Raw genomic sequence first — 26,312 nt, forward strand, 5'->3', positions numbered from 1 at the left:
TTCAGTTTTTTTTAATAACATCTTTATTGGAGTATAATTGCTTTACAATGGTATGTTAGTTTCTGCTTTACATTTTCAGTTTTTTAAAAAATCTTTAATGTGCTTATACTTCTCTACTACTTGATGTTTCAATGTTAAATACATGCCGCGACTGCCAGCCAACGTATGCTTTAGATCTCAGTCCTCACTTTACCCCTATCCTCCTTACTCTCTTCCCAGTTTTTGTAAATGGTACAATTTCTACTTTGTCAGAGTATATGACATTTTCATTTGTTTTGTCACTACTTTCCCTCATCTGTTTTAGTCTTTGTTCTGTAGTTGAATATATTCAGTGCTCCTTGCTTGCGCTTTTGCCAGTGCCTCTGCAATCCTGTCACGATTAGCTGAAGTTTATCTCCTAGCTGCCTTCCAGAAGTTGGGCTCACAGGTTCAATATTTCCTCCATGCTCTGCATACTTGCACATTTCTGCCACTGTGTCTCATCATTCCTGTGCTCCTGGTTCCTTCTCAGGCCACTGCAAACAAGAAACCAGATTCTTGGAAGTCAAAATGAGCCTTTCACCTTCCAGGAAGCAAATGGTACACACGGAGTTCTCCCTCCTTCATAGTCCCTCAAGCTCTTATTTTGTAGCACCTGCCCCATCTCAGCTTCTTTTGATATTTCTCACAGATATTTTAGAATCTGTGGATACATCTTTTCAAAAAGTAGGAGGGAAGAAAAGGAGACACTTCTACTCCTTTTAAGGATATTTTCTCGAAGCTGGAAGTTGCACCCATCACTTTTCTCACACTCTATTAGTTGGAACCTAGTCACATGGCTATACCTCAGTTAAAGTGAGATTTAGAAATGCAATCTTTATTTCATGCAGCCCTGTGCCTAGCTAAGGAATTCTGTAATTGGAGAATAGAAAGGATAAAAGGATAATGGGAGTAGGGGATATCTAGCTGTTTCTGCCATATTTCCAGTCTTATTAAGGAAAAGGAGCATTATTGTCTCAAACACACGTAATTAAATGATAAAGAATAACATATATAACATTGGTAAGGATTAAAGGATAGATGTGTATTTCTCAAGCTAGAATATGAAATAATCCTTTTTTTCTAACAATGATCTAAATTGAGAGGAGCCTTAGTTATATAGAAAGTTTTCCTTGAGGATATCTAAATTCTTTAGGTGATTAATTGCTCAACTTCCCTTTAGTGGGAATAAATGTAGCCAATTATTATTACCCAAATCTAGCTAAATGTGTAAAGATCTTGACTGATGTGACTTGATTATTTTCTGTGAATTGTGAGGTCCTCTGTTATATGCAAATAATCCTCCAAGGATTAATGCTTTGGTCATTAGTATTACTTAGTATTAGGAATCAATTTATCAGAACTGAGCGAAGTGTCTCTGATGGATGAAGGGGGCAGAGAGTCTGGAGCATGGGATCTTTTCTGGATATCACTGCAGTAGGATGTCCTAAGTACCTTTTAAGACTCAAGCCTTCGGGACTGGGTGCCATATGGCAACAGAAAACTGAAAAGTGAGGTGAAATGATGCCAGCGATAACCTTGAAGTTTGCCATTTCATTTGGAAATACCCCAGATTGTGTCTGACATTCATACTGGGGGTATTCTTCCTCATACTATCTATTGGTTTGCTGTATTTGATTATACTAATTAACATCAGTTAAGAAGTCCTCAAAGAAAACTTTTTTATTTATTTTGAATTTATCCAATATTTTTCAGTACACCCCCACTATTCCTTTCACTAATCTCTATTTTCGCTTTTACTATCCTCTGGAGTCAAGATATTTTGGGAAAGCTGACAGTTTCTTATGTGCCTAGTAAAAAAATCCTTGAAATGCATTCTTATCAGTTAATGTTTGTTCTGAAACTAATTTGTTTTACTACTGAACAGTTGATTCATGTTGTCCCGTTTTAGATTGTGGACTCTTTTGAAGCAAAATTCTTTCTCATATATGTGTTTTGAATGGGTTATAAGATTATCAGATAAAAATAGTAAAAACAGTTAAATTTCAGCTATTTTGATCTTGACAAATAATATTTTCAAAATGGCACCAAGATAGAATTATTTGTTTGTGTGTTCTCACTCTAAACCTACATATTTAGGTTCATTAAAACAGAAAATTGTATTTCCCACATAATACATTGCTTGGAAATATAGAAGTAAGATATGTTTGTGGGTATATATAAATGTATTTTATATGCAGAGAGAGAGAGTTAGCCCAACTACAAAAGAAAGGGGGGGGGTGTCAAAATCCATTCAATTTGGAGATAAGAAAAGAATAATATAAAGAGTTTTGCTGATATAAGCACAGGCTAATGCTATTACTGCCTAACTATAGCTATGCTGAGCTGTTCCACTGTTATTCAGGTGTCAGCATTTCTATTATGGACTTATGTTGTCATTATAAGAATTTACTGTAATTTATAGTCTGGAGTAAAAGGATACTATTGTTTTCGAACTTCAACTGAGAATGTTAATACAATAGGAAGAAAATATAGCACAAGTTTTAGATTTTCAGTCATATCATTAGCTTTTTACTCACTTTTAAAGAAAATGTATGTGTAACTACCTCACACTTTTTAAAGAAATTTCAGAAAACTGAGTAATTATTATACATCTCCATAGATTCGTATGTATATAGTATATTTTGTAGTTAATCAGATACTCTATATAATTTACTCTGGTTTTACAAATAAATTTCAGAAATCCACATGCTAGGCTTTTGTTTAGTGTGTCTAATTTGCATTATTCCTTTTTCCATTTATTCATTTCCTTCTCAGACTTTCTCTGCTAACACCATTCATAAAATTAGGAAAACAACAAACAGTCAGGCCACAGCTCATATTCAAGAGTTTGTTCGATCATTTATTTGTTCATAAACATTTTTGATCACCTTGATATGCCAGGTGCTTTGAAATACATGATCTCATTGGATCATCCCAAGGTCCCTTTTAGAGAGTGTGAGGCCCCAAGTTTGAGTAACTTATTTCAGGCCACTAGCCCTTTCTACTGCTGTACTCCTTCTCACCTTTGTGTACCCAAGACTTCTCTTAGGAACACGTATTCTAATTTCTGTCCAAGAAAAAGGTGGTTGTTAATCAGGGGCCAAGGGTGAAGTAGCAAAATTTTATCCTTTTACCTCTTTTTGTGTCATGATTCTTTTCCTTCTATTATACATTCTTTCCATGTTCTTTCTGTTTTAAAAATTCTTTCTGAAAATTTCCGTACACATGGAGATTTAAATGACAGTGTAGCTTAATGTATTAGTTTCCCCAAAGATATTGGCGTTTTAACTTTATCTGCAGAAAGAGAATTGAGAGCAGCTGAATCTCATGGCACCAATTGCCTAGCTATTAGGAAGTCCTTTACCCATATCTCATCAAAGCTGCCACTAAATTTGTTAGGCCCAATCTAGATGGATTTTACTAATTTATCATTTACTTGTTTGTAAGATAAAAGAAATTACAGTTGATTTATTGCTTGACATTCCTTTTTATATTATTTTTGAGATTATTTTCCTGTTATATTACAGTGTACATGTGGCAGAAATTAACCCATGGCATTTTTTTCTTAACATCTTTATTGGAGTATAATTGCTTTACAATGGTGTGTTAGTTTCTGCTTTATAACAAAGTGAATCAGCTTTACGTATACATATATCCCCATATCTCCTCCCTCTTGCATCTCCCTCCCACCCTCCCTATTCCCACCCCTCTAGGTGGTCACAAAGCACTGAGATGATCTCTTTGTGCTATGTGGCTGCTTCCCACTAGCTATCTATTTTACATTTGGTAGTATAAATAAGTCCATGCCTCTCTCTCACTTCATCCCAGCTTACCCTTCCCCCTCCCTGTGTCCTCAAGTCCATTTTCTACATCTGCGTCTTTATTTTTTATTTATTTATTTTTTAAATTCCATATATATGTGTTAGCATATGGTATTTGTTTTTCTCTTTCTGACTTACTTCATTCTGTATGACAGACTCTAGGTCCATCCACCTCATTACAAATAACTCAATTTCGTTTCGTTTTATGACTAATATTCCATTGTATATATGTGCCACATCTTCTTGGTCCAGTCATTTGTTGACGGATGCTTAGGTTGCTTCCATGTCTTGGCTGTTGTAAATAGAGCTGCAGTGAACATTGTGGTACATGACTCTTTTTGAATTATGGTTTTCTCGGGGTATATGCCCAGTAGTGGGATTGCCGGGTCGTATGCCATGGCATGTTTTGATTCTGAAAGAAATTACATTTTCTTTACTTTTACCTACTTAGTTGTTAAAAATAGGGTAGTAGAAAAAATTGCAAAAGTATGGTTCTTTTCTAGTAAAAGAGTTTGATCCAGGGTAGTTTGTTTTATCATGACTTTTATCTTACCTTTAATTTTCACATATAATATGTTCCTGAAAACATGTTTGAAGGTCATTGTCTGAAAGTCGAATGATAGTGTGGTGTAAGGTACCCTCAAGGCCTAATGTGTCATAAAATTCCCAGATATGATCATGTAGTTTCTGCTCCCCTCTATCTTTGCAACCTAATTGGAGGGATAAGAACCTTCCCAGGCTCTGTAGCCTTGGGTCAGCCTTCCTGATGTTATAACATAATTTTTTTAAAAAAACGGTGAAGGCCTGACCTCATACAAATGTAAATGAACACATGAAAGACATTGTTTAGTTCATTAATTCATGAGGGGACCAGTAAGATGTTAAAACCAGTTCAAAGCAACAGATGCATATATAATCAGGAATGCTGAAAGAAGTTTACAAATACATGCAAAACTATTCAGTATCTACAGGGCAATAATCAATTGTATTCCACCAGACAAAATTCATTTGAATTTCTATGGAAAAGAATCATTTGTATTACTCTAAGTTTTCTATAATTTACAGAGTTGTAAAACAGCTGGAAGACAATGAAAGATGCAGGCCCCTAAAGAATCAGATCATCCAGAAGGATGGATTGGACAGAACACCCAGTAGCCTTTTTTTTTTTTTTTGGTCTGTTTCAAAGTCTTTCATAATTTTTCGTAACGGTCTTCCCCCTTGTAGTTACATAATCCCAAAAAATTATTCTATATTGGAAAGTGAAAATCCCTTGTAGTTATATAATCCAAAAAAATTATTCTTGGTGTAGAAAATGCTAGTGCAATAAGAGCATTAGTTAAATATATAGAATTACTGAATTTTGCAATTCAGTACTGAACATCCATGACAGTTACAAAATTAACTTCTGTTTGAAAGTTTTCATAAAGAATCTTGGAATTGACTTTATAAGCCTCTATTATTTGTTGTTGTGGGGCTAGAAAACCAAGCCTAAGAAACTAACTATACCAGATTTCACTTGTAGAGTACCTGTAAATTTGGTGAGTTTCTCTTTTCTCAGAGTCCCCCAAATTTGCTAAGGTTCTTGGCCTGCCAATAAGTGACTTCCTTACCTCCTGAGGGCTTGAACCTATAAGTCAGGTACCAGGCCATTTTTATTGCTTTGTAGATTTTGGATCCATATGTAAAGTCAGCTTTTGTTTTGTAAAAGTGGCTTGACTTACCTAATTCAAAGAGAGTCATTCTCAGAAACGATAGTCCGTGGGAGGCCTTGGTTGATCAAATGATTTGTCCAGTTTTGTCCTAATGAAAAGAAGAACGGGTTCTTGTTGGACATATGCAAATAACTATATTGCCATGAAGATTAAGGAGACTCAGTAATAGTTTCTGAATTTGCGAGTCAGGGGATGCTTAATGAGAATCAGATAACATTTCAAAGTATTTTGTTGCATTTTACAGAAGTACTATTTACTAAATTGTTGTGGGTTATGGATAGCTTAAGAAAAAAGAGAAGGTTTTTTTTTTAATATAAGAAAAATAGATCATTACAGTATTAACACTGTCCTAAACAAATAACCACAATAAATTCTCATCAATTCATTCAGTCCTGTGCTCCTTGAGATCTTGGGTTAACAACCTGCTTTCACGAGGCTGTCTGATTTTGAACTATAAAGAATTCTGATTCAGTCCAGTCACCTCAGAAGCTTGTATCCAAGAATCTTTTTTTTAAGTGTCAGAAATTTGCAATCCTGGTACATTCTTTGTCCATGAGGCTCTGGGACTGTCCTTTTTAGTTCAGAATACAAACCCTGCCTTATAGCCTGTAGCAGTGCCTTCTGACACGCATCACATTAAAACAAAACTACATAGATGACAGATATGTAATGGCTGTGAGCCAGTTAATAATATCAGGGTGAATAAGGGTAAAATTCTCTGTTGGAAGTATAGTGTACAACTATTTAATAAGAGTTTTGATTGGCATTTGCCCTGAGATTAAAAACACTATGGAACGGGAATTCCCTCATGGTCCAGTGGTTAGGACTCTGTGCTTCCACTGAAGGGGGCAGGGGTTTGATCCCTGGGAAACTAAGATCCTGTACGCTGCACAGCGCGGCCGAAAAAAAAAGAAAGAAAAAATTATGTGCAGCAAAGGCATTGACAGATCTCCAGGAAATTTCATAGATTTTTGTTCATTATTTTACTGTTATAATTATTTCTGTCATCTCTGTTTTTAAAAGATAAAAGACAAAGAAAATTTGTGATTTTCTGGGTTTTCTCGAGAAATCTCAAATACAGTTTTGGGTGACTTTTTTTTTTATTTCTTCTATATTTAGGATCCAATTTTGAGAAGACAAAATCAAAAAAGTTGTCAGAGGAGATTTTGGCACTTGGTTAAGATAGGTGCCTGAGAACTAATATTTAATAACCTCTTTCATCAATGGGACAAAATAAAGTTTATTTTCTAAATTCTGTTCACTACACTTTCCCATATTCTAATTAGAACAAACTGACCTGGTTCTCTTTCAGGGGTTTTACCCGTTGAAGCCATTTTTATAATACTGAGATGTTATTTATAACACACTGTGTGTTCATATTATTATCTTCAAATGAATCAATAAAGTATTTGTAAATTAAATAAAATAAAAGTATTTTTGTAAATTTATATTTCACTTTCCAATATAATAAATACCAATAGTTTCTTAACCCATATAAACAAAAGCTCTCTAGAGTCCTCAGTAAGTCCTAGAGTCCTTTGGACTAGAGACTAAAAAGCCTGAGAACTACTGCAAACTGCTGCTTTCAGACACATCTACCCTTGGAAAACAAAAGTACACACAGAGTTGTGTTTCTCCGTCACAGTTGTTCCAAGTATAGTCTCATTACTCATATCTTTCAGCCAAGTAACTATAACTAACTTCTGTTTCACAGAGAACACTGGGGTAGTGGATAATTTAGAACTGTATGGCATACACAAGCAATTTAGTAGACTTGCAAAGTCATGAACTCACATATTACAACTTTCTACTGCCACACACATCTCTTCTATGACTCCTTAACGTGGCAAAAATTAACATGTTCATTAACATGACCAAAGCTGTAACCTCCAGAAGCAAAATTATATAAACTTGAAATTATACTTAATGATTAATGTTTCAGTATTCTATCTTACTTAAAAATTATCTGTGTCTAATAATATCCATTAATTCAATTTAATATAAATTCAGAGTGGCAGGGACATACATACCTTACCAAATGTAAAATAGCTAGCTAGTGGGAAGCAGCCGCATAAGGTAGAAACTAACAGACCATTGTAAAGCAATTATACTCCACTAAAGATGTTTAAAAAAAAATAATATAAATTCAAGCTTTTACCTTAGAAATTATCTACTACAAAACATAAATACTACAGAACATAATTATGGTTGAAATAAATGTTTGTCAGAATAATGATTGAATTTAATTGAATACAGTTTTCATTTTTCATAGTTTTTAATAATATGTAGGAGTAATATTAGCTTATTTGATCAGTAAACCTGTATAATTTTAGGAAAAGCAAACCCAAGTGGAATAAAATATATGCTTCTGTTATACCTAATACTGATAAAGATATAGCTGTTATATTAAGCCAAAATTATTAAGCTAGTATTGTTTACCAAAGATTTACTCTTATTAATGTGAACTTGGATTCTTAAAATGTTTCTTAGTTTTAGCAAGAAGAATTTTATTTAAGTTTAGTACGTTTAAAGCATTAGAAGTTCAAACAACAAGTTCCTACTGTTTCGCACAGGGAATTATTAATATAGTCAATAAACTGTGATTAAACCATAATGGAAAAGAATATGAAAAAGAATGTATATGTATAACTGAGTCACTTTGCTGTACAGCAGAAATTAACACAACACTGTAAATCAACTATACTTCAATAAAATTTTAAAAAATAAAGTATTAGAAGTTCGATTTCCTATTCTGGTAATTTTAGCAATACTGAATTTATGTAAGAGCTTGTTTATCTCTGTAAGTCAATCATCAGAACAGAGCTTCTTTCATTTAAGAGTCTTTATACTATCATTTTTTAGTATCCTCTGGAGAAAGAAAGAAATTTCACACAGAGTAAGAGGTAAAGGCCTTTCTGAGTTTGACACATAGGCACAGAGAGAGCTTATAGCTTCAGATCTATAACTTTGGCACAGATCAAGTAAACACAGAAACATAGAATCTCACTGGTCCAAATGTCCAAGAGGTACTCTCCTTCCCAGTGGGTATGTAATTTTTAATTGATTTGAGCTAAAAAATAGAGAAATAAATTTTTAATAAGAGTCTGACAAACCAGTTTCTCTATCCTTTCACCTGGTTCAGTAGATCTCTATCATCCATTTACAGAGATCATCAGATTGTCAAACTATAAAACCAAACTTCTTACCATTGCTCTTACTAATGGGAAAATAACTTATCAGTAGTAACTAAACCAATGACAAAAAAATAAAACATAAAGTTAGTGGAGAGGGGAAAAAAAGCTAGAGAAACAGAGAACCAGCAAATTTTAAGTTCTATTGGTGAGTGGGATTCACCTCTGGGAGCCAGGAAAAAACATGACTGGGCTTAAGCTATTAAGGAGGTGCACTTCACTGGCAACTCCATTTAACTAGCTCTGTCAGATGAATCCATCTCAGTGGCCAACCTTCAAACTGGTAAAAAAATAAATTTTTATATAAGGGAAAATCATGATTTTCATACAAATATAAAATGAACATGTGTCAAAGACATATTTAACTCATTCATTAACAAGGGAACCAATAAGACATTACAACTGACTCAAAGATGAATTCAAACAACACATACTTGGGTGTTCCCTGGCTGTCCAGTGGTTAGGACTGGGCTTTAACTGCCGAGGGCCCGCATGGCATAGCCGTAAACAAAAACAAAAACAACACACACATGTAAGTATAGGTGATCAGCCATGTTGAAATGAAATACTAAATACTTATCAATATCCACAGGGAAATCTCTTGTATTATACTGGACAAAATTTATTTATTGTAGGTTTTCTACAATTTACAGAGTTTGTAAAATAGCTCAAAGACAATGGAAAGCACAGGCCCCCACAGAATCAGATAACTCAGAAGGGTCCTTAGACAGGGCACCTAACAATCTTTCTTGTCTATTTCAAAGTCTTTCACTGAGAACAATCCAGGCAGAAGCCCTTTCCAGCCCTTGTCCTCTTCGCCAACTTGGGCACAACGTTAGAAAGCCCCTAATCTTTCAACCTTCCAACTAGAACTTTATAGGTTCGTGGAGCAAGGATGGGGGAAAGGATTTGTCTTCACCTATGTTTGCATCACTAGCTGGATGAGGCCTTTCCTTGCTGCCTCACTTTCCTCCAGGCTTCTTGTGATCACCGTGAAGCCAATCATTGCACAGTGGAGGTGGAGTCTTAAGACATCAGGCAAAGGGGTATCTGTTGGTATAGTTACCCAGAGTGACTTAGTAAGCTCCAGTTCCCTGAGCCTGATCACCAGAATTCTCCCAGAGGGCCACAAGCTCAGACCAAAGCAGGCCCCTGCTGCCTTGACAGAAGCCAAGCTTTGTCCCCTATCCACAACAGTCAGTGTTGGCTAGGTAGAAATCATCATTTGTCAGGTGATAAAATAAAGACTGAATTCTATTTAAGAGAGGCAATTTAGGAGTACCAACTTATAATATATGAAAGGCTTGTTTTATGAAAGTAAAATAATTGAGGTTGAGAATCACAATTGGAAAAATGTAAGAAAATCAACATTTATTGTGCTTCTGCATTTGATACGTTGCCTCTTTTAATTGTATATTGCGTGTGTGTCTGTCCACAGTTTTGCTGGACCTCAGTGTGCTTTTTACTAAACTCAGTTTCCAAAAGGAATCATCTGGGTTTTATGAGTTGTTTTATTAACCACATAAAATTTTAAAGTTTTCTTAAGGTCAGTTGGTTACCATAGGCTAGTTCTTGGCACTCTTTTTAGGTAAGACTTCTGTTTTTTCATCTGTAAATTTAGTAGAAGGTTATGGTTCAAAGAAAAAAAATTCAAAATGCTACTGTGACATTAATCAGAACAAAGTCCTTTTTACTTTGACTTTGGGCACTGTACAATATGCTTTATTAAACATCAGGATTTAGATTGATCTTCAGAACACCTTTACAGAAAGGAAATCACAGCCTTGAAGCTGATAATAGAACAGTTGCAAAAAGCACGAAACAGCTGCTCTATTTAGCTATGCATTTTGTTAACACTTTTCATATTAGTAACCTTACTTCTGATAAAGCTTTTTCATTAGTACTCTCAGCAGAAACAACTGACATATCTTTCTTGACCTCACCATGCTTAGAACAAAAACTTAAAAGAGGATCAATCTTCTTGAAACCATGTTTTTCCAGATCATCTGCTTGTCAAACATAGCAGAATATGGTTTTGAAACAGTGGAAACATAACTGCTCTCTTAGGTCTGCTTGTCTTCCACCAGCATTTGTCTTACTCAATTGTGTCACTTGTTCAAGAGTAGAAGCTACTCTTCAGAACTAACTCAGGTTAGCTCATTGCTGTTCTAGGAAGCAGAATGCCAGTGAAAGATAATGAATGTCCTCCTTTAAAGCTCCTTCATTTTCTTCTTATTTGTTGCATAATAAGTTATATCAGATTACGCATTTGCTTCTGAATTTTGGTTATCCTTTTAGATAGTGTCTTTTCATCCACTATTTCCTTTGAAAGGCCCCTGCAAAATATCCCAATTTCTCACCAGTAAGATTTCATTTTCAACATAGGAATACCATGCAAAGTGACAACTGTGACTTTTGTTCAGCTCTAATACTTAACTTCTTTTGTCAGGAAGTGAACTGATGCTGGCTTCTCTTTGTCTTATTCCAAGTTGGGGCATGAGATTTTCCCTGCATTAGAAGGTTGTTGAGACCTGAAGCCTGGGAAGGTAAGATGCCAGCATGAATATTGTCCGTTTAGAACTGTGGTTTAATTGAGTGTCTGGTGATTTAAGAGCGTAAGTCTTTCCATTTGTTCCTGGATTTATGGTCTTGATGTCCTTTAAGTTTTACCAAAACATGTGAAAAATGTCTACAATTGGAAGGCCCATTTATAATTTATCATTTATAAATTCTAAATATAGCTTTATATTTACTGAAATTATTACTTAAAAGAAAGGAAGAACTGACATATACCAGTTTTTATGTATAAATAAATCTTTGTATATACAAATATGTGTGTATTTTTTACACCAAGGATCATAACAAAATAGAATACAAAAAATATATATATATTTTCTGCTTGTAGTTTTACTTTTCCTCCCTGATCATTTTTTTAAAACATATATATACCTTATCTGTCAAGAGCAGTTTTGGATTTCCTCCCTGATTTTTTTTTTTTTTCTTGAGGAAAGCAAAATAGGGTGAGAATTGAGATAATTATTTTTCTCACATGGAGGAAGACAACATTTAAGAAACATTTTTTAGTCACAAAATTTTCCCCAAGTACTCTGGTGAACCCAGCAGCATTCTATGGGTGTCTCTCCCAAAAAGGCTTAATCGGAAAAGAATAGCCAATGCATGGATTCAGTAATGAAGGTTATGTTTTAAACTACTGCTGCTCATCATTTGTTTACATGCTTCCTTCATTCGCTGTGCTTTAGCTAGTTTCAGTAAGTAAAATATTTCACATTTTCACAGTGATTTACTTAAGCAAAAAAATTATAACCCTTCACAATAAAATTATAACAATACCGTACATAATGACAAATATGAATTATTCTCTATGCAGGATGTTTTATTCATTTATATACAGATATAGTCTGTAGTCCATTTCAGCACATGAATTATCTTGTTCATAGTCAATCTTGGAAGAACCTAATAGATTTTGCTTTTTTACTAGACTTAGATTATACTTACACACTTGAAGCATACTAGTTATTGGTTTTAATTGGTGCTAATATCATATAAATATTAAAACTTTTGCAAGATCAAATATTAGCTAAGTATCTCTAGGTACTATTAAGAATCTAATAAATGCTTAGTGAAGTTACATTTATGGCACTAGCTAATAAAAGAGTCAGTTTTCCCTGAATTCTTGGCTTCTAAAAATCTAGTAGCAGTTTCATAGGATGTTGGCATGTTTGTGTATTGTTATCTAGCCCTGGAATGCTAAAGGGATTTAAGCCCATGTGGTTAATTTGTGTTTCTTGAACAATCTAATAGTTTTATTTTATTTTGGTTTTGTTACCATTTTTCATGGGTTTCAGATTGAACTTTGATTACTACAGAGTAGGAATCAAACTTGGAAGTCAATTTTGGCATATGCCAATATTATACTTTTTCTTTCCAGGATAGATTAGCCCAAGTGAAGTGGCATTGACGTTGAATCACTATTTGGTTAGTGGACTCTTATAAAGTTGTTTATTGTTTCTGAAAAATATTTAATAATAATAACACATTTATTGATCTCCATGCTCTTAACTTTTTCTGGCTGTAATTTTTCTTGAGCATTTTATTAACTACTTTAATTTCAGTTTCACTTGCATAGTGTGTTTCAGTGTTCAAATCACTTTTAGACATTATTTGATTCTGACAATAGCCCTATGAAATAGCAAAAGCAGGTGTTATTTTGATTTTTACAGTGTCTTAGAGAGTTTGAGTGGCTTGCCCAAGGTCACACAGCCAACAATCATAAGAGTGGGATCAAGAAATCAGTTTTTTCTAGCTCATAGTCCAATACTCTTTCTTGAAGCTAAATGGCACTGTTTGTTTACATGATTAAAAACTTGGTTCTTACAACTTACCTGGAATGCTGTAGAATCTAATGAGTTTATTTCATGTCCAGTGTACTAAACATAGCTTCTGGGTTTAAGGACAAGATTGTTGGTGGTATTCAGCCAGAAAACTAGCACCATATGACTTGGATTCTGAGTTTTGGAATTTCTCACCTAGTTGAGCATTTGTACCTGTTCCAGCATTCATCTTTCAGTTCCAGGAGAATGTGTGTGACCCTAGTGCTTGGTATTCACCTCATTAGGTGGAACAACTGTTTGCTACTTGGCAGTCTGTGCAGAAGTGATGTCCGGAAATAATTTAGCAAGAAAGTTACATAAAGACTGAAGGCTACTTTGTTCTGCATGAAATGGTGGTACAAGTGCCTCACCTTCTGTTTTGCTTCATCTAGTACTACCACTTAGTTATCTGTCTAAATCTTCTTAATTCACCCTTATTTATCCTTAAAGGAGCTGACTTTGCCTAAAGTTTGATATTTGTGTCATAACTGGGTCATAACATTTTCATAAATGAGCTTGAGCTTTAAAAGTGGAATCCTTGGGCTTCCCTGGTGGCGCAGTGGTTGAGAGTCCGCCTGCCCACGCAGGGGACATGGGTTCGTGCCCCGGTCCGGGAAGATCCCACATGCCGCGGAGCAGCTGGGCCCATGAGCCATGGCCGCTGAGCCCGCGTGTCCGGAGCCTGTGCTCCACAACGGGAGAGGCCACAGCAGTGACAGGCCCGCGTACCGCAAAAAAAAAAAAAAAAAAAGTGGAATCCTTGTACATACTCATTGGTAGGCTGTGTTTACTTTTTTGTATGATAAATATCTGAAATTTTAAAATTAATTTTTAGGTTAGCCATTTCTACTTCTTAGATAACAGCATAATATTTAAATTTCTTTGCTTTTCTCTAAATTCTGATTTGACTAGTTAAATAATAACAAGATGTGTTTATTCTTCACTTTGCTTTATTTAAAGATACCATCAGCTTTTGACTTTCCCACAAGAGCATGTGTTTGCTTGGCCTTGCTGTAAGACAATAGAACAACACTGTAGTGTTGATTGTTTTCCTTTATATGCCTTTTTTGTTTGTTTGCTTATAGCCTGATCTGACCACTCAGCTTATATTTATACCATTCTCTTGACTCCTTCCAGCTCAAAGTAAACACATAGGGTTAGTTACATCAGCTAGTTTGTCATCTTTTTCCTTGAAGTTCAACCTTACCTAAACTTGAACAGCCTTGAGTAATGAGTTTATAGCATTTTAAAAAAGAAATCTTCCTTATAAAGAAGAATTATACTGTTTCAATTCAGAATTTATTTCTTTAGAGTTCTAGCTATATTCAAATGGAAACTGAACCCCATTTTAATATCATTTCAAAACCTGAGAGTTATTTTAAAACGATGACAGTAACTTTTCCAGTGGCTAAATCTTTTCTTTAAAAACCTTCGGAAGTCATAAATAATTACTACTTACTGAATTCTGGTTTTGAAAAATTTAGAACTTTTTTTTTTTTTTTTACTGTGTGGAATGCCCCTTTCCTTCTTTGGTTATTTTGTGATGACATATGTATTGATTTTTTTGGTAGTCTCTGTATTAACTTTCTAGGCCTGTGTGTGTCTGTGTGTGTGTGTCTCTGTGCGTTATTTATTCCCTTTTTTGGAAGTGGGATGTGGGGCTAGAGGAGAAAGAAACAAATTATTTTCATTTAATCTTTTTTCTCCTCATACTTATTTAACCTGACTTGATCTTCGGAAAAAATAAGTATTTTTTATTTAGACGTTAGGTAATTGTGTTTTGTAAAGTATTTTACTTGCATTTCAGTTTGCCACTCATATTCTGTCCTTTCTTTTCCTTTCTATGTTTCCTCAACTCCATCTTTACAGTAGTTTGAGAGAATCAAAACTGCTTCTTTGCTCAAACTGACACCCCTCCCCCCTCAGTGGAGGCCGTAACCAATAACACCACTGCCTCACCATGGGTAGGGCTTGAGGTTCATAAAACATCTTTCATATGCTCATTTAAGTAAAATCGATCCCCTGTGCTATAACTTGATATTCTTTTCTCTTATTTATTTGTATACTGCTTTATTAGCCTATTGCGTTAGTTGCCAAGCTTTGTTAGTAATCAGTTCAGCATGTAACTTTCTAGGACTGCGTCCTTGTTAGACTAGGGTGGGAGAAAAGAAGATAACATTTGTAAATACTCCCTAAACTGGAAAGAGGTGAGGAGGAGAATTAATTTAGTAGAACAGGTATTTCTATTTTGGGTAATACTAGCTTAAAGAATATATATACACACACATTTTTTTTTTACGCAAAATTATTGCTAAGTGTAGTTTACTCCAGCGGTCCCCAACCTTTTTGGCACCAGGGACCAGTTTCGTGGAAGACAGTTTTACCACGGAGCCGGTGGGGAAGGGGGATGGTTCAGGCGGTAATGTGAGCGATGGGGAGCAGCAAATGAAGCTTCGCTTGCTGGCCCGCTGCAGACCGGTACTGGTCCGTGGCCCGGAGGTTGGGGACCCCTGGTTTACTCTGTAACTTCATGGGTTGCTTTATAAACAAACATTAGTATATATTAAAATACTATTCTTTATTTTAACTGCAACTATGAAATAATGAAATTGATCTGGTGCCAAACTCATTAGTTCATATCAATCTCTAGTTTTATAATCTCTGAACATATTAACAGGGAAAAAGGAACTGACTGATATTACCAAAGATTATGGTTCTCTCTATGGTCACATAGTTTTAAAGAGCTGAAAGTAATTGGCTTTAAAATATTTGGCTGGCAAATGAAAATACCACAAAATCTCTAGAAAAGGAAAGTAATAAGGTAAGGAGTAGAACTACCGGTTACTAAAGCATATTATAAAGCAACAGTACTGAAGCAATATGGTAGAAGCCCAAGATTAGATGTATAGATCATTGAAGAATAAAGAAATGCTGTTACTTGTACAAGTTTGACATACATTAAAGGAGGCACTGTTAAACAGTAGGAAAGGGAATGATTATTTAATAAATGGGGTTGGAATAACTAGTTAGCAATGTCAAGGAAAAATATACTTAGAACCACATCTATACCAGAAATAACAAAATAAATTTCAGATAAACTTAAGTGTGGATAATTACATAATTGAAAATCTAAAAGATAAAAGGACTGAATATTCTATAATTTCTCTGGAATTTCTAAACAATTTGAAAACTGGAAAAGGAAGATAGCAAAGATTAGACTGCACATGCTAATTTGTTTTATTATAACTGTAGCTCTGTGAGCATTATAGGAAAGCATGCCTATTCTGTGTTCACAATCTGAAAATTAGTCTTATTTTTTTTTCATACCAGCTGGAAACCTTATGCTTTCTATACTAGTTAATGGAACAGAGAATGCAGTTCTTTATCTAAAATTTTATTCTGTAGATGCATTGAAAATTATACAGGAGCTCGTTGTGAAGAGGTTTTTCTCCCAAGCTCCAGCATCCAAACTAAAAGTGACCTGTTTGCAGCTTTCGTGGCATTGGCTGTTCTTCTAGGAACTCTTATCATTGGAGCCCTCTACTTCCTTTGCAGGTAACCAAAATAAAAACATGCTTTTGGAAAGAAAAAGTAATGCAAAAAGTAGTTATCCTACTAAATAATCAATATGCCCTTTAGCTCTAGATTATTTTTCCAGATTGTTTTTCTGTTTAGAGTTATTTCTCTAATAGAGTTACTGTTATTAAATTTTATTATTTATTTATTTTGTTATTAAATTAATAAGTCATTTTTGAAAGGATCTTAAGCAGTCTCTATTTATTCTTTGTTACTGTCATCATCATTATTGACCTTGACTTTTCTAAACTAGTAAGGTAGATCCACATTCACTAAAGTCATCCTGCCAAAAACACCTAAATATTTGGACTAGGTCTATTTAAAATAGATTTTGTGAAAGAAAAGAAACAATTTATGCAACACGCTGTAAATACAAATTTAAGACATAGTTAATATCTAGGATCAGCTCTTTATTTAGTGCCTACTATGTGCTAGACACTGTATGCTGATAAGCATAAAGAATATAATAGTGAAGAAAATAGACATGTTCCCTAACTTCATAGAGATTTAAATCAATTTGGAGAGACAGATGAATTGGCAGGCAATTAATTTGAGAAGACTAGTAACTCATAAGACCAAAGGAAAATTTATTCACATGAAGCAACGCTTTGCACTGAAGATTACTTTCATTCATTAGTTTTGGTCTTCAGCTTTTTCTGAAGTTTTGTGAAAATAAGTGAATATAGAATTTATTAAATTTAGGAGTTATCTGGTATCATAACTCTCATTATTAATTTTTATTAAATGCACACTGTATGCTATCATAGATATTTGTGCAAATGGAAAATGGAGCTGAGGGTAGTCATAAAAGAGATACAGTGGGCTTGAGAAATTTATATTCTAAGAAAAGTAACATATGTAAAATAATATTTCATAAAATCCTCAATTCTGAATTACTTTACACCATGGAGTAAATAAAATTGGAGATTGTGCTTTTAAAATATGTGGTATTGGTATTACATATTTTATTCTAAAATATATTATTTAGGCAATCTAATATGTTTTATCTCTCATAATTTTAGCATCTTACTACAGATACAAAAATTTAAATACAAGCTCATTGTGTCAGATTATATTTCCCAAAGATAGCCACAACAATATCTCTCATTCCCACATGCTCTTCTGCAGTGTGACCTTGCCACTCCTACATCAAGAGGAAGAGTTTATTTCTCTAAATCTTTGAATCTGGGCAGGCATTCAGTCTGCTTTGACCACAGAATATTGTGGAAATGGTGCTGTTCTAGTTAAGGACATAGCCTTTAAATGGCCTGGCAGCTTCCATCTCCTGTCACTCATACTTCCGCTGCTCTTTCACACAATCAGCTACCATGTTGTGAGAACAGAGAACCAGCCTCAGCTGATCTCTCAGCCGACAGCCAGTGTCAACTACCACCATTTGAATAAGCCACCTCAGACATCCAGTTCAATTGAACCTTTAGTTGATCCAGATTTAGCTGCCAGTTGACTGCAACCACAGAGATCCCAAGCAAAAACTGCCCAGCTGTCAACCCACAGAAAACCATGAGAGATAAATTGTTTTAATCCACTAAATTCAGGTTGATTTGTTATACTGTTATAGATAACCAGAACACCCATGTTTGGAATTAGGTGTACTCTTGACTTTAAATCATGTTTGGAAAAAGAATGAATAATGATTTATTATTTTATTCTATCCCTCCAAATATTTTGTTGGTCTCATATGCTAAGGAAAAGACCAACTGACTAATTCCCTCATTAATCACTCTAGTGCCAGGTTGGAAATATAGCATTTCATGTGTTATTGATTGGATAATAAATACTTTTGTAATATCAATCAGGATAGGCTAGGTAATTATCAACCCTAACAGTTTAGTGGCTTAAAAAATAAGACTGTTTCCCATTCATAGCGTATAATTATTATCATTTGGCAGACCGGCTTTTATAATCATAGTCACTTAAAATCTCAAACTGATGGAGCAACCACCATCCTGAATGCTGTGGGTTGCTCTGCCAGAGGGTTTCATATTTGAGTTGAAAAGATCTGTCTGCCATGATTCATTGGCCAGAATGAGCTGCATGGTCCTACTTAATTACAAGGGGTACCAGGAAATGCAATTCTACCATATGCCTATAAGTTAGAGAGCTAGAAATACATGTCCTACATAATGACCAAAGGATTTATTAGGAAATCTAATACTCATTCCACTGGGAATTGTTAAGAGGGATTTTTTTTATTCCATAGAGCTTTAACATTGCTGTAATTGTCTAAAAATGAAACTCCTGTGCAAACCCATTGAGTTTGTGCCATGGTATGTTGTACCCCACAGGTGCTTAATGACACAGAGTTTCAGAGGAGACCTTCTAGAACACAGTAACTCTGCAAGCTTGAGCCAGAATTTAGCAATATTGCTAGTATGAGGAGGCTAAACAATACCTTTCTGGTAGAAAGTATAGATAAAAGAAAAATGAAAGTACAGTTGACCCTTGAACAACACAGGTTTGAACTGCATGGGTTCACATATATGCAATTTTTTTTCAATAAATACTACAGTACTATGGTTGGTTGAATCCCTGGATGTGCAATCATGGATATGGAGGGCCAACTGTAAAAGGTATATGTGGATTTTCAACTGTGTGGTGGTGGTCAGCACCCCTAACTGCTGCATTGTTCAAGGGTCAACTGTATATAAGAACAAGAAAGGACAAAAGGAACCTCCAATCGCAAATATTATCTGGTTTGCATCCTGATGCAGTCTGAACGTCTAGGGAAAAAAAGCTAGGAATGTTGAATAATCCAGGCTGGCGGTGCCCCAGGTGGTTGACAGAAACAAATGCAAATTAATTCTTGAAGAACCCACTTTCATCCTTTACCTTAAAAAGTATCTCACAGTATAACAAGATTACCAAACATATAAGAAAAGAAGCACCATGAGTTAGAACCCACAGAAACAACTGATAGTAAAATCAGATATTCAAAATCTTTATTTTTTGGAAGACTCAGATACGTAATATAAAATACATATATTTAATATATACCAAGAAATAAATGAGAGGTTTGTAAATAAGCAAATTTGACAAAGACCAAAACAGAACTGTAATGCATAAAATATAATAATTGTAATTTTTTAAAAGCCAATACATGTCTTAGTTCAATAAAATTTTTTAACCAAGAATATGTTTTTAATAGCAAATTAGACACAATAAAAGATTTAATGAAGTGAAAGATATAGATAAGAAATTACCCAGAAGGTAATTCTGAGAGGAAAGGAAATGGAAATGTTATAGAGAGGTCAAGAGAAGTCAAGAAAAAGGGAGACTGGAGAGAAAGTACCTAGAAATGTATGATAGAAGAGAGAAAGGGGCAAAGGCAGTATTTGAAAAGGTAATGGCTGAGACCTTTGCAGAACTGATGAAAGTCAACCACAGATTCTAGAAGTCCAACAAATTTCAAGCAGGATAAAAATAAGTTTACCTATGGGCACAGCCCAGTAAAACTGTAGGATGCTCAAAGAGAAGATTGCAAAAATGTTACAAAAGAATCACAGATTATCTTTAAAAATGCAGCAGTTTTACTGAAAGCTGGCTGCTCAGTAGGAAAGAAGCAAAACCAGAAGACAGAGCAAGCAATCATATTTTCAGTATCCACTGAAAATAACCATCAACCCCAAATTTCTATATCACAGAAAACATCTTTCAGGAATGAGGGTAAAATGAACATACTTTTATTTATTTTTTTTTGTAATTTTATTTATTTTGGGCCGCATTGGGTCTTTGTTGCTGCCCGTGGGCTTTCTCTAGTTGTGGTGAGTGGGGGCTACTCTTCGTTGTGGTGCATGGGTTTCTCACTGAGGTGGCTTCTCTCGTTGCCAAGCACGGGCTCTAGACACACGGGCTTCAGTAGTTGCGGCACGGGGGCCCTAGAGCGTGTGGGCTTCAGTAGTTGCGGTGCATGGGCTCAGTAGTTGCAGCACACAGGCTCTAGGGCACATGGGCTTCAGTAGTTGTGGCACGCGGGCTCAGTAGTTGTGGCTCACGGGCTCTAGAGTGCAGGCTCAGTAGTTGTGGTGCATGGGCTTAGTTGCTCCATGGCATGTGGGGTCTTCCTGGACCAGGGATTGAACCCATGTCCCCTGCATTGGAAGGCATATTCTCAACCATTGGACCACGAGGGAAGTCTCAAAGATACTTTTAGATAAGCAAAACTTGTAAGAGTTTGTCCTCTCATATTTTCAAGCAGAAGGAAATATATTGAGATGCAAGAAAGAAGAAAGATCAGAGAAAGTCATTATGTGAATGAATCAAAACAAATATTGTATAAATTTTAATAATAGTACTATACTATGTCTTTGAAAAGAGGAATTAAAACACATGATGGCAGGACTTCTCTGGTGGCGCAGTGATTAAGAATCCACCTGCCAATGCAGGGGACACTGGTTCAAGCCCTGGTCTGGGAAGATCTCACGTGCCGTGGAGCAACTAAGCCCGTGCGCCACAACTACTGAGCCCGCTCTCTATAGCCCACTAGCCACAACTACTGAGCTCACGTGCCACAACTACTGAAGCCTGTGCTCCGTAGAGCCCATGCTCTGCAACAAGAGAAGCCACCACAATGAGAAAGAAGCCCATGCACTGCAACAAAGAGTAGCCCCCACTCACTGCAAGTAGAGAAAGCCCACATGCAGCAACAAAGACCCAATGCAGCCAAAAATAAATAAATAAATAAATTTTAAAAAAGAAACACATGATGGCGATAGCAAGTAAGTTGAAAGGATTGTAATTAACATATACTAAAGGTTTTTAAATGGGAGGAGGATAATATATAGGTTAATGTGAGACCTTGATATATTAGGAATGAACATGTCTAGGGTGACAATTGAAGAAAAAAATCAAAACACATAATTTACAACTTAGAGGAAGGACAAAAAGGAATAAAAAATAATCAATTGATTAAACATAAAGAAAAATAGAGAAAAAAGGATAAATAGAAAGTATGATATAACATGGTAGATTTAAATCTAAATATATCAGTAATTATTTTAAATATAATTGTACTAAAGATTCCAGGTAAAAAACAAAGATTGTCATAATACACCTAAATTTTAAAATCTAAATTCTAGATGCTAAGTCCTTCCAGATAAGGATACAAAAAGATTAGGAGTAAAAAGGTCATATAACTATCAGACAAAATAAATGTTATGGTAAAAGATTTAGTTCACTAGGAGGATTTAACAATTTAAAAATGTATGTGCTCTTATAAGCAAAATCTTAAAAAGTATAAATCAAAATTTGAAATACAAAGGAGAAATAAGCAAAACCACCATCACAGTTAAATTTTAATGTATGAGTCTCAGAAATTTATAAGAAAGGAGATAAAAATCAGTAAGACTTTATAAGATTTTAGCAATGTAATTAACACATTTGATCTAGACTTATTCTAGAACACAGTACAAAATTCTTTACAAACTCATACAGAATATTTATGAATATTATTCTGTGCTGGGCAGTAAAACAGTTTTCAACACATTTCAAAGGTTTGATGTTATACCACATGCTCAGTCTTTAGTGTGATTAAGAGGAAAGTCAGGGACAAGAATAACTATCAAAGACCTTCACATGTGGAAATTAAGAAATACATGTCTGTATAATTCATGGATCAAAGAGCTCACAATGGAAATTGGGAAGTATTTTGACTGGCACTATAATGAAAATACTGTATAACAAATCTGAGAGATGCAAATAAACCAGCAGAGGAAAACTTATAGCCCTAAATGCTTATATGAGAAAAGAAGAAAGCCTGGAAATAAATAAGCTAAGCATTCATCTCACTAAGTTAGAAAAAGAATAGCAAAATAAATGCCAGGAAACTAGAAGGAAGTAAAACTAAAGAGTAGGAGTTTAAGATAATAAATGTACAATAGGTGTAATAGAGAGGAACAACAAAGACAAAATTTGGTTCTATAAAAAGATTAATAATATTGACAAATCTCTTTCAAAGAAACGGGGGGAAGGCACAAATGAATAATATTAGGAATGAATAAAGATATAATAACTCAGGTGCCACAGACATTAAAAAGATCAAATAACCTACACATATCCTCCCATATACTTTAAATCATCTCTGAACACCTAATACAATGTAAATGGTAGGTAAATAGTTGTAAATATGATATAAATACTATGTAAATAGTTGTCAGCATTAGGCAAATTCAAGTTTTGCTCTTTGGAGCTTTCTGTATTCTTTTTTTCCTTTTTCAAATATTTTCGATTTGAGATTGTTTGAATCCACGAATGCAGAACCCTCTGATACAGCAGGTCGACTGTACAACAGAAATGGTTTACAGTGCAGTGGGGAAATAACGGACTTTCCAATAAATAGTCTTGGCATTACTGTTTATCCACATGGAAGAAAGTAAAGTTGGATCTTTGCCTCAAAGCATACCTCAAAATCAGTACAGGTAGATTAAAGACCTAAATGTGAAATGCAAAATGAAAACTCTCAGAAGAACATTTAAAGAATGTCTTTGTGCCCTTGGGGGTAGGGATAGATTTCTGTAACAAGATTCAAGAAGCACAAATTGTAAAACAAATGGCAGATAAATTTGACTAAACTTCTAGTTATCAAAAGACACTATTGAAAAAAAAGCCTATCTACAAAGTGGGAGAAGAGGTTTGCAACATGTGAAAATAGATGCATCGTGAACTCCTACAAATCAAGAAAATAGTAAACCTGTAGACAAATGGGAAAAATTAAAAAAACTTATAAAAGATGAAGAAAATTCCATAAAATAAACATGAAAAGATGCTCAATCTTCTTAGTCAGGAAACTGCAAATTCAGCCTGCAATTATCTCGCCCATAAGATTGGCAAAACTTTTTTTAAAAACCCAAACAATATAAAATGTGAGATTTTAGAGTTTGAAACAGTTTTGAACACTTTTGATTCAGTTTGCAAATGTCTTGTAAAGTTAAAAAACTATATGTGCTGCAACCAAGCAGTTTCACTTCTGAAATTCCTTTAAGCTGAGGGCCTTTTGAAATTTAATAAGTAATTAATGCCATATTTGAATGAGGTCCAAAATGATAACCCACTAATGCTGAACTCCAGGCTAGAATCAATTGTGTTTCATGAGGAGGAATCAGTATATTTTTACAAAACACTTTCATTTTGCTATGGTAAAAGTGGTTTTGAATTAATTTTTATTAATGTAAGGTAATATTTTAGGTACTGACTTATTGAAAAAAACTGAAAGGAAGTGTACATTCCAAAATCTCATTTAATATTAAAAATAGTTGTTTTTGTTTTTGTTTTGCGGTACGCAGGCCTCTCACTGTTGTGGCCTCTCCCATTGCGGAGCACAGGCTCCGGACACACAGGCTCAGCGGCCATGGCTCACAGGCCCAGCCGCTCCGCGGCACGTGGCATCTCCCCGAACCGGGGCACGAACCCGTGTCCCCTGCATCAGCAGGTGGACTCTCAACCACTGTGCCACGAGGGAAGCCCCAAAAGTAGTTTTTTAAAACTCTGTCATGACACCTGAATACAATTAGAACCTATATTAATTGACACGATGACCAAAAAGATTGATGAACTGAAACCTTATAAAAGTGCAAATGAGTTTTTCAATAGTTGACTAAAGCCACCCCATGTCACATAAGGGTCCCAACTAATAATTAAAACTAGCCACTTGAAGAAGAGCACAAAAACTTTACACTAAAATACAACAGTTCTGCTGTCTTAAAGGAGGAAGACTAAGTGGCATCATCAGCATCTGAGGTCCCCACAGATGACCTACCTGGCCTGGTGGATTTGTTAAATAATGGGGCATGGTTTGAGGGAAGCTCTGGCAGTTTCAGAGAGTTGTGGAAAGGAAAATGTACCTCCACATGTTCAACTTTAAACTTTCTTTCCGGTTTTCCACTTACCCATTTTCCATTTGTGTGTTTCTTTCCTCTTTACTGTCAGGAAGGGCCACCTTCAGAGGGCCAGTTCGATCCAGTATGATATCAGCCTGGTAGAGACAAGCAGTACCAGTGTCCACCACAGTGAGTAAATTCAAAATGAAGTGCTTATTTTAAAGCCCTAGATTAGATGGTGGTTGTTACATGGGATTTGGATCTATCCAAAAAATGGTTGACCCAAAATTTTTTTCTGTGGGTTTTTCATGTGAAGATGAATTTCTTACTAGCTGTATGACACAAGTCACCTTTTTACCCCAAAGAAAACCATGTTATCTCAATATGTGAAATTACGATGTTAGCTATAATGTGTTACATAGATTACTGTAAGGGACTGATCTCTCCAGAAGTAATCTGAAGTGGGCTGGTCGACAGGGAGGAGGAGGAGGATTTTTACCTACAAGTATAGGCAAATCTTTGGGAAGCTTGTAGGTCAGTTCATGTTTTAAAAGTATTGTGAGACTTCTGCTTCTGACCAAGATGGAGTAATAGGGCCTGGATTTACCTACTACTTGAAAAATTTTAAAATGGACATTATACATTAAGCAATGGTTTTCAAGACATTGGATGACAGGAAACAAAGGATCGTGATCCCTGAGAGATGGGAAACAGTTGAGATGAGCCAGTGATTGCCTCAGATTATTGCCTTGAAGGAGTTTCCAGGCTGTGGCACAGGGGTTTGGGGGGATGGCCCAGGCTGAGCTTGGTTGATTCCCTGAATTGAGAAGATGAAGCTGAGAGTCCAGAAACATCAATGTGGCTATAGTTCACTGAATGGAGTACTGGAAAAGAGAGAGCTGCAAAGAGAGAGAATTTCAGAGATCTTCAGTTCAAGTATTCAGCTGAGTAATAATCAGCACATATATAGTAGGAAAATACTTGAGGTTAGGGTAAGAATTACCTGACAGGATTAGAGGTACCCAGTACTCACACAAGGCTAGGAAAAGTGCCTGTTCCCAATAATAAGGCTAAAAATCCTAAATATTCATTGGGTAGTAGGTAGAGTACACAGAAGAGTGTTTCCCCAGTAGTGGGGAATAATTAGCCCTAGATTGAGCACTGCTCCAGTCCTGTCTAACAAACCTTAAAAGCAAGAACTGAAAGAATCAACTTGTTTCCAAATAACTACATCCGAGATCAAAGCTCAATAATACAAAAAAAAAAATCCAGTACCCAACAGGTAAAATTCACATATCTAACATCCAATCAAAAATTACAAACCTGTTAGTTTAACATATGAAAATCAGTCAATGTGATACACCACGTTAATAGAGTGAAAGATAAAAACCACATCATCGGGCTTCCCTGGTGGCACAGTGGTTGAGAGTCCGCCTGCCGATGCAGGGTACGCGGGTTCGCGCCCCGGTCTGGGAGGATCCCACATGCTGCAGAGTGGCTGGGCCTGTGAGCCATGGCTGCTGAGCCTGTGCGTCCAGAGCCTGTGCTCGTGACGGGAGAGGCCACAACAGACCCATGTACCGAAAAAAAAAAAAAAAAAACACATCATCACAGTAGATGCAGAAAAAGCATTTAACAAAGTTTGACATCCATTTATGATAAAAACTCTCAACAAAATAGGTATAAAGATACTTCCTCAACACAGTAAAGGCCATTTATGAAAATCCCACAGCTAACATCATTATCAATGGGGAAAAACTGTAAGGTT

The 26,312-nt window shown here is 35.4% G+C and overlaps 1 protein-coding gene and 1 long non-coding RNA gene across 6 annotated transcripts in view; one reads left to right on the top strand and one right to left on the bottom strand.

The window, feature by feature from the left end:
- Positions 1-26,312, top strand: part of NRG4 (neuregulin 4) — a 133,921-nt gene that overhangs the window by 80,389 nt on the left and 27,220 nt on the right. For all 5 annotated transcript variants that reach the window (XM_060154923.1, XM_060154903.1, XM_060154885.1 and 2 more), the window contains 2 exons: positions 16,542-16,691; positions 24,654-24,733. In XM_060154923.1, coding sequence (XP_060010906.1) covers positions 16,542-16,691; positions 24,654-24,733 — 230 coding nt within the window. The remainder of the gene's footprint in view (positions 1-16,541; positions 16,692-24,653; positions 24,734-26,312) is intronic.
- Positions 3,852-25,505, bottom strand: LOC132523563 (uncharacterized). Its single transcript, XR_009541567.1, has 3 exons — positions 24,614-25,505; positions 5,564-5,642; positions 3,852-4,254 (listed from the first exon to the last, which is right to left on the bottom strand). It is a non-coding gene; the product is annotated as an uncharacterized LOC132523563 (long non-coding RNA).

This window comes from Lagenorhynchus albirostris, chromosome 1 (genome assembly GCF_949774975.1).
Source record: "Lagenorhynchus albirostris chromosome 1, mLagAlb1.1, whole genome shotgun sequence".
In the NCBI taxonomy this organism is placed as follows: domain Eukaryota; kingdom Metazoa; phylum Chordata; class Mammalia; order Artiodactyla; family Delphinidae; genus Lagenorhynchus; species Lagenorhynchus albirostris.